This window comes from Canis aureus, chromosome 24, assembly GCF_053574225.1.
Source record: "Canis aureus isolate CA01 chromosome 24, VMU_Caureus_v.1.0, whole genome shotgun sequence".
NCBI lineage: Eukaryota > Metazoa > Chordata > Mammalia > Carnivora > Canidae > Canis > Canis aureus.
This window is the reverse complement of record NC_135634.1, coordinates 50,480,463-50,495,130: the sequence shown is the minus strand read 5'-3', so window position 1 is coordinate 50,495,130 and position 14,668 is coordinate 50,480,463. Positions and strand designations below refer to the sequence as shown.

Below are 14,668 nucleotides of genomic sequence, written 5' to 3'. Positions count from 1 at the left end.
ACCTCTGCACCGGCTCTCGGCCCTGGGGGCTGGCAGTGCGAGTCAGGAGCCGCCACGGGGGCCCGGGCAGGGGTCTCCAGGAGCACAGGCGCCTGCCCCGGCCCCCGGGCCCCGGCTCCGCCAGAGCAGTCGCTTCGACATTGCACAGGGCGTTTACGGGAACTTGCAGTTGAGGTTTCTGCCGAGGTTCAACCGGTCCTGCCCTGTTGGTGGTGAATCACATGGCTGCGATCTGCTCCACTGCCCATCCCGAGTCGCCCTGGCGGGAGTCCCGCAGGTGCGAAGGGGAGGACGCGCGCGGTCCTGGGGGCTCGGAGCGAGCGCTGCTCTCGGCCCCCACCTAGTGGTGGACCTGCCGACGTGCGCCCGGCACAGCCAGACCTGGGGGCGCCCTCCTGCCCGAGGCTGCTCCCCCTTCCCCAGACGCACCCGCAAGGGTGCAGCCCACCTTGAAGTACGCCCACCCCCACCCCGAGGCGATACCCCATCTCGGGGTGCGACCCCCGTCGCACATCACACTCCTGGAGTCAGCACCGGTTAAGGGGGAGGAGGAAACATAGTTGCACAGGGCACAGCGACCCATTCGAAAACCCGGGCTCTTGGTGGCCGCCTGCCTGTCGGCGCGAGGTTCTCGGTGCTGTCATCCTGTGCCGGCGACCCGCCCCGCACACACCCGACTGAGCCCCAGCACCCTTGTGTGAGGGGGAGGCTTCGAGGTGCCCCCCGGCCCGTCCCACTAGCCTCCTCCAAGCACCTGCCCCGGAGGGTTTGTGTGCAAGGGCCCGAGCCCTTTGTGGTTTCCACGTGGGGTTCAGTGCTGGGGTGGTTCCAGTGTAGACAGGCCTGGTCGGAAGACAGGGAGTGTCGTCACCGCGTCTCGCCCGCCAGGGATTCCAGTCAGAGTCGTGAGTTAAAGCCCCGTCTCAGCACAGATGCAGCTCTGTTTGCTTTGAGGAGCGCCTGGCCGTGGGCCGGCAGCTCCGATGGGCAGGACGGCCGCGTGTCTATTCCTAGCCCCGCAGTCGGGGAGGCGGAACCGTCCACAGGCTTCTTCCCGTGTTCACGTCGTCAGCCTGGGGCCGTTTAATGCCGCTGAGTCAGCAGCGGGCTGCGCGCAGAAATAGGGACACGGGCCTCGCCTCCCAGGAGCTCAGCATCTCATTTGAGAGGCCCGAGCATCACGTGGGGCCCACCCAACACACCGTGCCCGCCACACCCGGTGCTGGGCCATGGCACGTGCAGAGCGCACGCCAAGGAGGCCCGGGCAGGAGAGGCTGCGGAATGCGAGGCGGATGAGTGCGGCTGGCACAGGGGCGAGACGAGACGGGCTTCGGGCCTCGCGGAGCCCAGGCCGCCGGGGCAGGATGCAGCGCTGCCTTTCCAGGAGACGGGAAAACACGGAGATCAGGGAAGCCGGTCCCCACAGAGCCAGGGGAGCCCCTCTGCCGCACCGGGAGGTGGTGTCTCCTGGGGGAGAGCACGGCGGCCGGCCTGCGGGCAGGGGGTGGGAGGGGCGGGCGTGGGGCCAGCTGACAGGAGACCGGCCACGGGACAGGCCAGGTTCACAGCTGCTTCTCCCCCTTGCTCACGAAGGCCGTGCAAGCCACGGGAGCGGATGGCAAATGAGCCGCCCGTGAGCACACGCGTCTGAGCCGTTGGAGCTCCCAGCAGGGCACACTTCCTTCCAGTCTTTCTTCTGTGCGTCCATCCCACCGCCAAGCTCATGCCACATGTGCGCCCACCCGCGCTCACTCGATACTGCTCACGGGCACGTTTGCGCACCCTGGATGGTGCCCCAGTGGCGCTGACCAGTGTTGACCTGGTCACCGTGCTGGGGGGCACACATTGCAGGGCGTGTGGTGGAACCCTGTGTGCAGCTTGGGATAGGGTCACGGAGAAGCGGCCCGCGGGGCCACGGGGACGGCACCCAAGGGCAAAGTGGTGGCCTCTGTCCATCAGGGATCTGTCTTCCTGCAGGAAGTGTAGCAGCGGCTCAGCCCGGGGTCGGGGGTGGTTCTCAGGGGCTCCGGGTTAGTGACAAACAAGTAAACGTGGTTTCCCAGGGAGAGGAGTGAGCCCTGGATTGGAGTGTAGGGTGGAGCGGGGGCCCTGGTCCGAGCTCGCGGTCCGTGTCTGGGACGGCCGGTGGCCCGCTGGTGAGCCTGTGCTGACGACTGCCTGGTCAGAGGACCGGGGACCACAGAGCTCGCCACCCATGGTGATGCCATCGTCAAAATGCCATGTACCCAAAGGAGGAGGACACGGGGAGGCCGGCCTGTGGACGTGGAGCGTCAGCACCGTGGCCAGGCTGGCGTGGCAGGGAGGCGCGGGGGCAAATATGCCTCAGGCACGGCCAGTTGCAGAGGGGCCTGGTCCCGTTGGCAGGGCCAGGCCACCGCCCCCCGTAAAGTTACCTGGGGGACAACTCGGCGAGTGATTTCAGGTGACGCTGACCCGTCAGACGCCGCTGCTAGCAGGCCTTCCCCTGGTGTTTGATGTCGCGTAGGAAACACGAGAGCAGTTAATTCAAAGGGAAGGGAGCCCCGCGGCCGCGGCCCTGGCGATGAGCACAGCAGCTGACCCCTCCCCGTTCGGGGTCCTGCGCCTTCTGCGCTTCCTGGTCTTTGTTGTTAGGTTGTTGGTGAGCGTTTCAGACCACCTTGGAGCTCGGGAGGACGACGCGGGTAACGCGCGCAGCTTAAAGGCTCCGCGGGGGCCTCTCGGGAGCTGAGCGTTTGCAGAGCTCACGGGGAAGTAAAACCAAAAGTAGGGAACTAGCCTCCCAGCCCCCGTTTGGGAGCCGAGGGCACGTCCTTTCGTGATGTGATTTCTGCCGGTCAGCGAGCCGGGAGCGCAAGTGCCCGGGTCCCCCGCACGGCGCGGCTCACGGATGTCTCTCCGCCCACAGACTCGGCGTGCAGCAGCGCCCCCGGCTCCGCTCCCAGCTCCCCCAACAACAGCTCCGGGAACGTCAGCGCGGAGAACGGGATCACACCTGCCGTGGCGAGCATCCCGGCCGAGGTCAGTGTGCGCTTTCCGTTCGGGCCTTTCCCTGCGTCGGCCCAGCTGGCCTCCCTGAGGCGCCGCGCTTTGCGGCTGCCCCGGCCTTGGCCGTCCAGGTCGGGAGGCTCCCTGCACGGGGCCCCTTCCTGCCACGGACGCCGCGCCTCCTTGACGGGGACATGGCTTTAAACACAGCCTGTCGTCCCGGCCTCTTTCCCAGCGTATTTATTTAGGCCGATTCAGAGCACACACCGCGTGCCAGTGGGGCCTCGGATGCCCCGCTCCCGAGTGTCCCCGGGGCTCTGCACGGTGGCCGGGTGCGGGAACAACACAGAATCACGTAGGAACCGGTGTTGGATGGGAACGGAGGGACTCGCTGTGCCTTAGGAACGCTCAGCCAACAAACACGCATCCGTGTGTCTGGGGCGAGCAGAGCGACACGGGGCGTGTGCTGAGGGCGTCTGGCCGTTAGCAACGCCAGGGGTGGCGTTTCGGAGATGCCAGGCTGACCTCCAGCCTCAGGCCGCAGGGCCAGTCGCCCTCACCCTGCCCGTCAGACCCCAGGTGTGCTGCAGGTCAAGAGGGATGTGGACGCGGAGAGGGTTGTGGACTCACTTGGCAGAGGGCAGGAGGGCGCCCTGGGGAGACGAGGGGGAGGGGCCCGGGCTGCCTGCTGGGGCTGCCTTGGGCCAGACCTGGGCCAGGGTGACTTTCTGGGCAGTAGTTTCCAGGACCTGCCTTGTGTGTTCATTGCACAAGCGTCCCTGGAGCTCCTGCCGCGGGGCAGCCCCGTGCTGGGCCCTGGGGACCGAGGGCCGGGGCAGCCAGCAGCCGCTCCCGTGCGGGAAGCCGTGTGGACTGGGAGAGGCGGGCGCAGACCAGTACGCAGGAGGAGCGAGAGGACGTCAGGCTCGCCGAGCGTGGCCAGGGGCCTGGGGTGACCGCGGGGGGAGCCACCCGGCTCCAGGTCTTCCAGCAAACTCGCCCCGAAGCGCTGTCCGCGTCCTGCCGCAGACAGTCCCACCGAGTGGGAGGCTCTCCTGAGTCCTTCCTGCTAAGTCGCAGGAGGCTACAGTTCATTAGATAAGGTCCCTTACGTCGCTCCCAAATGCCTAGAAAGGAATCCTGCCCTCGCCAAGGGTTGACAGACCTTAGTTGGGATACGCAGGCGCCAGCGCTGAGCGTTTTCCCGGCAGGTTTGTGGACCGTGACGCGAGGACGCGGCAGCCGAGGTCGTACTGTGCCTCCTCGCACCTCGCGTCCTCCCACATCCCGTCCTTCCGTCCCGTCTCCCCAGGCCCCCGTGTAAGCACCTATTAGGTTATTACAGGGCTTTGACACCCCTGCGCTGAACCCCGAGGTCACGGCTGCCATGGCCTGGAGCCCGCGTCCCGGGTCGGTCCAGCCCCGGCCGGCGGTCCCCCCTGCTGTCTGACCCGGGCACTTAGGAGCCGGCGGCTCCTCCTGTGCGGTGCCTGGCGGACGGGGGTCTGCACTGTTCCGGTTTCAATTACGTGCTAATTTCTGCACGTCCTGCGTTCATAGGACTTAAGCTGCCACAAAGTAATAGAAGTGAAGGGATTGACAAGGAGAGTGAAAGGGCCCTTGGTCCTGTTTGCGTCCGAGGGCCCCTGTGGCCGGCAGGGTGGTCTCTGACGTCCTCTCCTGTGACCTCCGCGGGCTCGGGGTCTGAGAGCATCCGAGCACTCCCGAGACCACCGTGCAGGACCCGGCGGCCCCCCGGCCTGCAGCCCCGTCACCGCTGCCCCGCGAGGGCCCCCGTACACAGAGGAAGCCGGCGGCTCCCCCGGCTCAGAACCCCGGGCGCCAGGCGGGGTGCGGCCCGCAGCCCCGACCCGGTGTGCAGCGCCGGAGCTGACGCGCAGGGCAGAGCGAGGCCGCCAACGGCGCATGCGGACCATCAGCATCCAAGTCGTTCTCAGAAGGCTGCGTTATTTCTAAAAATAAATTAGGTAAAAAAAAAAAAAAAGTGATTATAAAGAGGAAATTATAACTTTGCAGACATTAGGATGTCTGCTTATTTTGTTCTCGGATAATTACCATCCAGTGGGGCCGTGCCTTCCTCGGCAGTCTCCACCGTTCTTCCTGAAGCGTCGCTTGTTGATATTTCTCTTACTTGTGACAGAAAACATGTTTCTGTCGAGGGAAAATACTTTCCTCGGGGCTTGTCGGTGAGGCCTGCGCGGCTTCCCGGTGAGCAGAGCGAGGCAGCTCCGTGATTACTCCAGGACAACGTGCACCAAGCGCCCGGCGCCAACAACCCTTTCCTCCCTGCTCTGCCCTCGTGGCCTCGGAACAGAGTGTAAGGTGTTTCCACGCGACCCTGAAACGGGGCCACGCTCCGCAGCAGCCTCGGGAATCCCGCAGGGTCTGGGGCATCCGCCCACGCCTTCGGGTGGTCCAGGCACACGCCCCTTTATCACGCTTTGGAGATGTTGCTTTTTTTTCTTTTTTTTGTTTAACAAGCCAAAGGTTCAAGCTTCCGCGGGGAAGTCACTGCAGATGAGCCGGAAACGGCAGGGGAACCGGGGTTCCAAGCGGAGCCTGAAGTCGGGCCCCGGTCGCGCCCTCCTTTGGGGCAGCGTGACGGGGAGCAGCTGCTTCCCACGGATGAGCAGGGAAGGTGGTTTCCCAAGATGGAATCTGTCCAGGTGATGCCGCCGGGAAGGCCGCTGCGGTGACGGCGGAGGACCAAGCGGTTCCCTGCGCTCCAGGGACAGAGCGGCGGTCGCAGAGCCGGGCTCCAGGCCCGGAGGACGTTCTCCTGCAGGTGCAGCGCCGTCCAGCAGCGCCACGCGTGCCAGGGAGGCCGCGAGGGGAAGTCAAGCCACGCGGCAAATTGTCGTCTGAGTTCAGGAAGCCGCCGCACGCCCCGGCCTGGGCCCCACCCACACCCTCGGCGGCCGCGACATCCAGGCGGGACCTGCTCCGGTGCAGGACGGCGGCTCGCTAGGTGCTCCGACGGGGCCAGCATTTTATAGCAGCGAGGTGGCTTTCAGTTACGGCGAGGACATTGTGTTTTTATTTTTTTTTATTTTTTATTTTTTTAAAGATTTTTTATTTATTTATTCATGAGAGACACAGAGAGGCAGAGACACAGGCAGAGGGAGAAGCAGGCTCCATGCAGGGAACCCGATGTGGGACTCGATCCCGGGTCTCCAGGATCACGCCCTGGGCTGAAGGCAGGCGCTAAACCGCTGCGCCACCCAGGGATCCCCGACATTGTGTTTTTAGACCTAGTTCTGTTGCACACCCGACAGGCTGCAGCATTGCGTAAGCGTGACTTTCACGAGCGCTGGGAACCCGGTATATTCAGGGGACTGGCTTCATGGCGGCTGCGACCAGGCCCGCGGCACCCCCGCGGTGAGCCGGGCGGCAGTTGGTCCACCCTGTTGTCTACAGCGACGTGGTGATTGTTCCCTTGGGCCTGAGGTCTGAAGGCACCGAGTGTTTCTCCTCTTGGTCACGTACCGCCGGCGAGAGGAGCTCCGAGGACGGGGTCGACGCCCATCACTCCCGTGATTTTCTGTCCTGTGGACTCTGCAGAGCCTCAGCCGGCGCCCGGCGACGCCGTGTGTACCTTCCCTCCGCCCCTCGGCTCGTGACGGCCACCGAGTATCTACTCCAGGGGATGCTGGGGTGTAAACGGCGTCCTTGCAGCAAAGAGCCTCATCCTCGAAGCAAAAAGATGTTGAGTGGGTGACACGCTGAGATCCTCAGAGGGCGCTCCCGCTGATGACCCCTTCCCGTCTGTCCCCGGTCCTCCCTCTCTCTCTGCTTTTGAGAAAACGGCCCGTTCTACAACTCGGTTTCCTGACTCAACAACCCAACATCAATGAGATTCCAGCCAGTCGAGGAAGTTTTCCCCCGCCTCCCTCCCGAGAGCCCCGTGTCCCTTCGTCTCTTCAGCCTTGGACACACTGCGGGACACGCAGCCCTCTGCTTCTGTGGGTGCCGCGGCCGTGACCCTCCTGGGGCCTCCCCGCACCGACATCGTGTCGTAGGCGTCCGTCCTATGAGTGGAGTTTTAGGATCAGAAGTCAGATAAATTTTCAAGGCTTCTGACGTGGATTGCTCAATTTCCTGCACAAAGAAAAAGCACCAGCTCTTACCCACCCGGCAGCGTGCTTCTCTGTTCCTGGGGCCAACAGCCTATGCTCAGTTGTAAGACTCTTGGCCAACTCGATAGGTTTTAAAACATATTTTTAGATTTACTGATGATGTTGAGTTTTTGTTCCATGAGCTTATTCTCCCTTAATAATCAGCGCTTCATCATTTGCCTTTCTATGTGCTTTTCTCCTTGTTAATAATTATTTGATTCATGAGCTCTTTACATATTCAGGTTTCTCTGCCCGACACAGGGCCAACATTGCTGTGACCGTTATTTGCCTTTTCTGGGAGGGATTTATTTTAATGCCCGTTTTTGGTTTCTGCCTCTGATGTCATGTGCGAAAAGACCTTCCCAACCAAGAATATATTTTAAAATATATAAATCCCATAGATTTCCTCGGGAGTTTAGTGAATTAGCAATCCGAAAAAGAGCCAACGAGTCTGATGGATTGTGAATCGACGTTTCGGTGGCCCGCTCTGAGGTGTTCTGCTCGCCCGTGTGCTGAGCGTGTTGACGAACGTCTGTACGGTGGCGTCTCAGGGTTCAGCAGGGCCCCCCAGAGCCTTTCCTGCCGTCATTTCTCGTGGCGAGCGCTGGCCACGCTCGTCGGAGACCCAACCGCGTGTGATGGCCGTCGTGTGTTCTGTCTCCAGACCGGCTTGGCGCACAGACTCGTGACTCGAGAAGGCTCCGTGGCCCCGCTCCCCCTGTACACGTCGCCGTCCCTGCCCAACATCACGCTGGGACTGCCCGCCACCGGCCCTTCCGCGGTGAGTAGGCGTCTCCGGGTGCGCGTGGAGGGGGACGGCCGGCCCCGGCCCTCGGCCCCCGGCGTCACGGTTGTGCCTCTGCAGGGGGCGGCCGGCCAGCAGGACGCCGAGCGACTCGCTCTCCCGGCCCTCCAGCAGCGGATCCCCCTCTTCCCCGGCACCCACCTCACTCCCTACCTGAGCACGGCGCCCCTGGAGCGGGACGGCGGGGCTGCGCACAACCCCCTCCTGCAGCACATGGTCTTACTGGAGCAGACGCCTGCGCAGACGCCCCTCGTCACAGGTGAGCACGGGGGCTGGGGCGGGCCCGCAGGGAGACCCCTCTCCACCCCCTCCCACGTCGGGCGTGGGATCTCATAAACCAGGGCTCACTTGCAAGACGAGGTAGACGGCGCAAAACTGGGCGTCGGGCGTCCTGCCGTGCAGCCTCGAGAGAGAGACGGCTTTCCCGTCTGCGCTGGCCTCTGGATCAAGGGGAACGTGTGACGGAAGCCCGCAGGTGACTAGGCGCTGGTCCGTTTCTGTTCGCAGGAAACCCATTTTAATGTGCTCCGTCTACGCGATGCTTATGTTTAGGGGGAAAAATAGGAAATTAGAGATTTGCCTGGCAACAATCCTGTTAGCGTCAGCGGTGACGGATGTGTGGATTTGCTGCAAGACGACGTGCCCAGCTGCACGACGTCCCTCACGTCTGCATCGTCCCGGGCTTCGTGCTCGGCTTCCCAGAGAAGCCTTGTTCGTTTGTTCAGGATTAAAATCTAAACTAAGCTCGGAGCCGCCCCCTTTCACAGCCCCTGACATTTGGGAGGAAAACAAGGTGCTCAGTGGGTCACGGAGTCCTAACCTGTGGGCGCAAGGGGCCGCGTCCTGCCCTCCTGTGTGTCTGTGTGTCCGCAGAAGTGGCGAGCTCCGTCGTCCATCAGCGCTCCTTCCTTCCGTGTGTCTGTCTGGTCCCCCCGATGCTTGCAGTGGGGTCACCATCCCCAGAGCTGAGGGGTCCTTGGCAAGCCGGGGCAGCTGTGCGTCTCCCTGACCTCTGGGCAGTGGGTCATGAGCACAGGGTCTGGAGGGTTTTATCTAAAATTGCATCTGAGTCCGTGACACTGAGCCCTGAGGGGCACCCGGATCCCCATCGCGTGTCCTGCATCAGCACATCAGCTACACCGGACCCTCCTCGTGATCCCAGGCCCCTGCTCGCTCACGTCATCGGGCGCGTGTCTGCGTGTCACCCTCATCCCCACCCCCACATGCCGCTGTCACCCACCACGAAAGAGCATTCTTTTTTTTTTTCTTTTTTTTTAAAGAAGTTATTTACCTATTTGAGAGAGAGGGAAAGCGGGAGAGAGCACCAGCGGGGGGAGGAGCACAGGGAGCAGCAGCCTGCCCGCCGAGCGGGGAGCTCGCTGCGGGGCTCGGTCCTGGGACCCTGGGGTCATGACACACGGCCGGCCAAGCCCCCGGTGCCCCTCACACCCTCACAGAGCGCACTTAATGCCGCATCCCCCAGCTCGCTGGGAAGCGGTCTTCCCCACAGGACGCGAGGGACAGTCCTACACGAACCTCAGCCCCGCAGCTCCCTCGCTGGCCTGACCCCCTGTGGTTGGCCACGTTGCTGCCCCGCGCTCCGCGGGCCGTCTCCCGGCCCCGTCTGTGGCAGCAGCCCGGCCTGCTCTCGCCCGCCTCTGGCCCCCTTGCCCAGCACCTGTGAGCACCTGTGTGCCGGCCCCCCACCCGGCCCCCGAACCCACAGGCCCCCTCCCTGTCCCTGGGCACCCAGCTGGAGGCAAGGCCATGCCCGAGAACACGATGCCTTCATCTCTGCTCTGTCCCAGCTCCCTGACCTTGGGACTTCTCCCTGGTGCCGTGACTCAGTTTCCCCACAAGTGAAGCAGGTAATCTGTCCGCTGAGTTTTATGAGGGTTAAACGAGGTGCGTGTTAACACAGTGGTGTCCCGTTAGGCGTCAGCCGTGGTTGTGGTGGTTACTTTTGGGTTGAGAACTTTAACCCTTCAACCTCGCTGCCGCCCTCACGTCCCCCAGGCCGCCCCGTCCGTCCTTGCCCACCCCCTGCCTGCAAGCAGAGTCTCTGTGGGAGCACGCACGCCCCTGACAGGGCTTCCTGCCCCTGCAGGCCCGAGGGCAGAGCCGTCCGGGCAGGAGCCCTGGCCTCATGTGGCCACTAAAGCTGAAGATGGGAGTTAAGACCCGAAAGCAAAGTGCACGTTTGGCTTCTCAGCCCACGTGGGGCTTAGTGGGTGCCCGTGTGGCCGTGGCTGCCGACCACGTGAATGTGGCGCGTTCATGCTGGACGGGGCGGGGGGCCGTGAAGGCCTGGCTCTCGGCGGCACAGGAGCAAGCCCCCTGCTGCCCGTGGCACACGGGGTGTGGGCTCGCCCTTCAGCCAGGGCCGCCCTTCTCGCCCCCTGGACCGGCTCATGGGCCGGCTGTGCCCCAGGCCCTGTCCCTGCTCCCGCCCCATGTGACCTTCCTCCCGTGTGCTCTGCCCTCGTCTGCTGAAACTCTGCCTCCTGCTCACCAGACCGTGGGCGGGCGGCTCGGGAGCAAGAAGGAGCAGGTGTTGTACCTGGTGGACGTGGCGTGCTCGGGGCCCAAGCCGGGGCTGAGGGGAGCAGACAGGCAGCTTGCCCTGGTTGCACCTCTGAGCGTCGGGCTCTGCTGGTTCCTGCAGCAGTGGTTACGTGAGTCCCGGGAGGGGCTTGAGCACGACTGGCTGTGGGTGCTTCTCTAGCTGGGGCCTAGCCCGGACTGTTAGCCATGGCTGGGCCTTCAGAAGCTCCAGCAGACCGACTGGTCCATGCAGGCCCCTCCACGCCCGGACGTCCTTGCGGTGCTCGGGTCTGCTTGTGTGCAGCCTGGATTGCAAGCCGCGGCTTAGACCCAAGTCCTGCCCGGCCTACTGTCTTTTGAAGGGTCGTTAAGGCTTTCCCTGTGGCCGGTAGGGCCATGCAGTGCATGAAATGGATTTCTAAGGACGCAGGCCAAGAGGGCTCGGCTCCTCCAGTGTGAATTCACCTCCTTAACCAGAACCCCACAGCGTGAAGGCCAGCGCGAAGGCCAACACCTCAGAACGGCCCAGATCACCAGGGCAGCCTGAGTCTGCACCTTCCTTGCCTCTTCGCCCCCACGTCTGGTGGGGCGCGTCTAAGTGGGGCCTTCGTTGGCAAACTCACCAGTTAGAGCTGAGTGTAGCACGTCCTGAGAGGTGTTGTCCATGTCCTGGGCCCCAGAGGGACTTGTGCCAGGGCAGTGGGCGGGAAGAGCAGAGCCTCGGGTGAGCTCACAGCCGGGTGCTCAGGGAAAGAGGCCCCACGCGGCCCGCTGTCCGGAGCAGGGCCCAGGAGCCGCGGGTCAGCATCTGCCCCCACACCGCGCCCAGCTGGACAGCCCGGGCCCCTGCAGGCAGCGGTCACCTAGGACGGAATTCAATCCCACCGTAGTGTGGTTTTACACATAAAAGTCTTTTACGATAGCTACCAAGAACTACACGATGGTCTGTCGTCAGAGATCCCTGTTCATGACCTAAGGGGTCAGTGGGAAGGAACCTGGCCGGTAAGGGCTTTGCTACTCACAGGTTAGGACGTTCAGTTTCCTATAATGCAACCAGGCCCCAAGGGCGACGGCCCCCTGCACTTTACACCCCACGAGGCTCATAGTGAAATTGGGGGTGGGTGAGGTGGCCCAGAGCAGGGTCCTCCCGGCATCTGCCCTCGTCTCCACGGGGATGGCGGCCTGTGTCTTCAGGGCACGTCCACCCCGCGTGAAGGCAGCCCTCTGCTTGGGGGGAGCCTCTCGTCGTAGGGGAGGCAGCAGGCGCCACCAGACCCAGGCTCACGGTCACACGGGGCCATCGGAGCCTCCTGTTCCTGCTCCATTACCAGCCCTGGAAGCAGAAAGCGGACCTCTGTGGAGTCGGGTTCCTGCCCTGGAGCCCAGAGAAGCTTCTCTGTGGAACATGGGGCCGTCCAGCTTACCCGGCGCGGCTCTGCTGCCCGTCACGTGCTTTACTTCCTTCCCGGTGCCCACTGAGGCCGGAGAAACATCCACCACCAAGCCGCGGCCCCTCTGATTCCGTAAACGCAGCTTTGCGTGGCGGGCTTCCGCGCGTTCACCCTCGTGACACCTAGGTCAACGGCAAGAATCCCAAAACCCCTTCTTAGGGATGTGCTTTGTGTTTTGCTTTTTTAAATTTTTAGGAGACCTGATTGGGAATGAGCCAATCTTCTGTGTTACTAACCTTAATCTAGTAGCCAAACAGAGAATGAAATTTAAGATGATTCCTGTTTGCAAAAAACAGTGGGCTGGACGGGGGATGGCAGTTCCAGGGACAGAGGTGACCGACTTGTCAGAAGGCTAGTGAGGGAGTTTCTTAAGGCTTGGATCTTGTCTGTGTGTGTGCTCTTGCTGTCTGCGTGCAAAATTTAGAACTCAGCACCCGTGAAGGTACAAGGGACAAATTGAGACCACAGGGCTCCCCGGGGGGACACGGGCAGGGGCACCTGCCCATCGGGGCTTCTTCCGGCAGCTCCGGGGGCCGTGCTCTCGGGTCACGTGCTCATTGTCCCAGGCAGACGTGACCTGGGTCGTCCTCCCCCTGAGCCTTGTCCGTGTGTGTCCATCCACCTGAGGCCGCCAGGGCAGCAGGCACGCGGGGAGCAGGTTTAGTCGACCCTTTCGTCCATAAAACCACAGGAAAACGATAAACTGCCTAAACCCACAGTTTGCAAAAGTGAAACTGCAGATGGATGAAAAGCTTGCAGAAGAAAAGATGTTGGACATCCCGAGTCTCTGAAGAGGTGGCCTTTTAAAATAAGATTCGGATCACATTAAAACAGGACCACGTATCCATACGGATTCCTAAATCTTCAGTCGAGGCGCAGGTGCTTGAGGCAGCTGGTGGGCAGGTAGACGGGCAGGTAGGTGGGCAGCTGGTGGGCAGGTAGGTGGGAAGCTGGCAGGCGGGTAGGCATGGGCAGGTAGGCAGGTAGACAGCTGGCAGGCAGGTAGGCGCAGGCAGGTAGGTGGGCAGCTGACAGGCAGGTAGGCATGGGCAGGTAGATGGGCAGGTAGGCAGGTAGGTGGACAGGTAGGTGAGTAGCTGGCGGGTAGGTGCGGGCAGGTAGGCAGGTAGGTGGACAGGTAGGTGGGCAGCTGACAGGCAGGTAGGCATGGGCAGGTAGATGGGCAGGTAGGCAGGTAGGTGGACAGGTAGGTGAGTGGCGGGTAGGTGCGGGCAGGTAGGCAGGTAGGTGGACAGGTAGGTAGGCAGCTGACAGGCAGGTAGGCATGGGCAGGTAGATGGGCAGGTAGGCAGGCAGCTTGTGGGCAGGTAGGCAGGCAGGTAGGTGGACAGGTAGGTGGGCAGCTGGTGGGTAGGTGCGGGCAGGCAGGCAGGTAGATGGACGGGTAGGTGGGTAGCTGGCAGGCAGGTAGGTGGGCAGCTGGCGGGTAGGTGCGGGCAGGTAGGCAGGCAGCTGGCGGGCAGGTAGGTGTGGGCAGAACCTTTGCAGGAACCAGTAGGTCTTGACGAGACGCCTCAGGATTTTCACGCGCGTTGATACCGTCTTTGTGACGTCACTGCTTGAAAAGACCCTTAAAAGATCTGATCTGAGGTCGTTTTGTTCCCTCACAACGTGGTTTCCGGCTCAGCAGGGAAGGGCCATCTCCAGGGCCTTCCGGGACACACCAGGCCAGCGGGGCCTCCGCGGCGGGTCTCGGTGTGACACGAGCCACTCTGGCTGCCTGTGGTGCTGCTCAGGCCAAAACAAGCCCTGGAAGCGCGTCTCTAGGGCCCGGGGCGTCTGGGGGTGACATGGGGCCCCCGGTGGGTGGGCGGTGGCTCGGAGCACATCACTCGGAAGTGCCCGCTGCTGGCAGGGGCCTGGGTGTCGGGAGAGCCTCCTGCACATGGCGGCCCTGCTCCCCGAAGCCCGTGCTCGCAGCTCAGGCTCCCAGCTCGTGACGGTGGGCGCCCGGGGCTGTGGGGAGGGGCAGGGGCACGGCAGCTCTCGGGGTCCCCGACGGCCCGCCCCCCGCCGTCTGCCCCCGTGTTACCCTCAGCCCGCTGTCTTTCAGGCCTGGGCGCGCTGCCCCTGCACGCGCAGCCTCTGGTGGGTGCGGACCGCGTGTCCCCGTCCATGCACAAGCTGCGGCAGCACCGCCCGCTGGGGCGCACCCAGTCGGCGCCGCTGCCCCAGAACGCGCCGGCCCTGCAGCACCTGGTGATCCAGCAGCAGCACCAGCAGTTCCTGGAGAAGCACAAGCAGCACTTCCAGCAGCAGCTGCACATGAACAAGGTGGGTGTGCGGGCGCGGCGGCCGCTGGCGGAGCTCCAGGGAGCCCGGGGCCGGGAGAGGAGCCGTGGAGCCCAGGCTGTGGCACGCGTGGCAGGACGGGGAACGGCGTGTGCAGCCGGAACACAGGCCAGGGGCTGGGGGTGGGCGTCTCGGCGTGTGGGGCCTCCTCGGGCCCTGGGGGTACTCACTCCTATGAGCAGGCCCGAGAGCCCCCTACGATGACACGGAGCCCCGAGGGCACCTTCTGCAGGCCCCTGGTACCTGCATGTGCCCGCCCGGTGGCCTACGGTGCTGAGGGCTGTGCGCACCCGCGCCGTCCCGAGAGCCACCCACAGAGCTGTTTGGAGCAGGAAAGAGCAGCCGTGCGTAGTGCCTTGACGATGGTAGCTGGCGGCGGCCCGAGCGAGCCTAGGGTGGTGCCCCCACTGCAGGGTGGCAGGGGACACACG

The 14,668-nt window shown here is 63.5% G+C and overlaps 1 protein-coding gene across 9 annotated transcripts in view; it reads left to right on the top strand.

The window, feature by feature from the left end:
* The window catches only part of HDAC4 (histone deacetylase 4), a 273,236-nt gene that overhangs the window by 209,008 nt on the left and 49,560 nt on the right, over positions 1-14,668 (top strand). For all 9 annotated transcript variants that reach the window (XM_077869460.1, XM_077869459.1, XM_077869461.1 and 6 more), the window contains 4 exons: positions 2,909-3,021; positions 7,789-7,905; positions 7,990-8,188; positions 13,999-14,219. In XM_077869460.1, the coding sequence (XP_077725586.1) occupies positions 2,909-3,021; positions 7,789-7,905; positions 7,990-8,188; positions 13,999-14,219 (650 nt within the window). The remainder of the gene's footprint in view (positions 1-2,908; positions 3,022-7,788; positions 7,906-7,989; positions 8,189-13,998; positions 14,220-14,668) is intronic.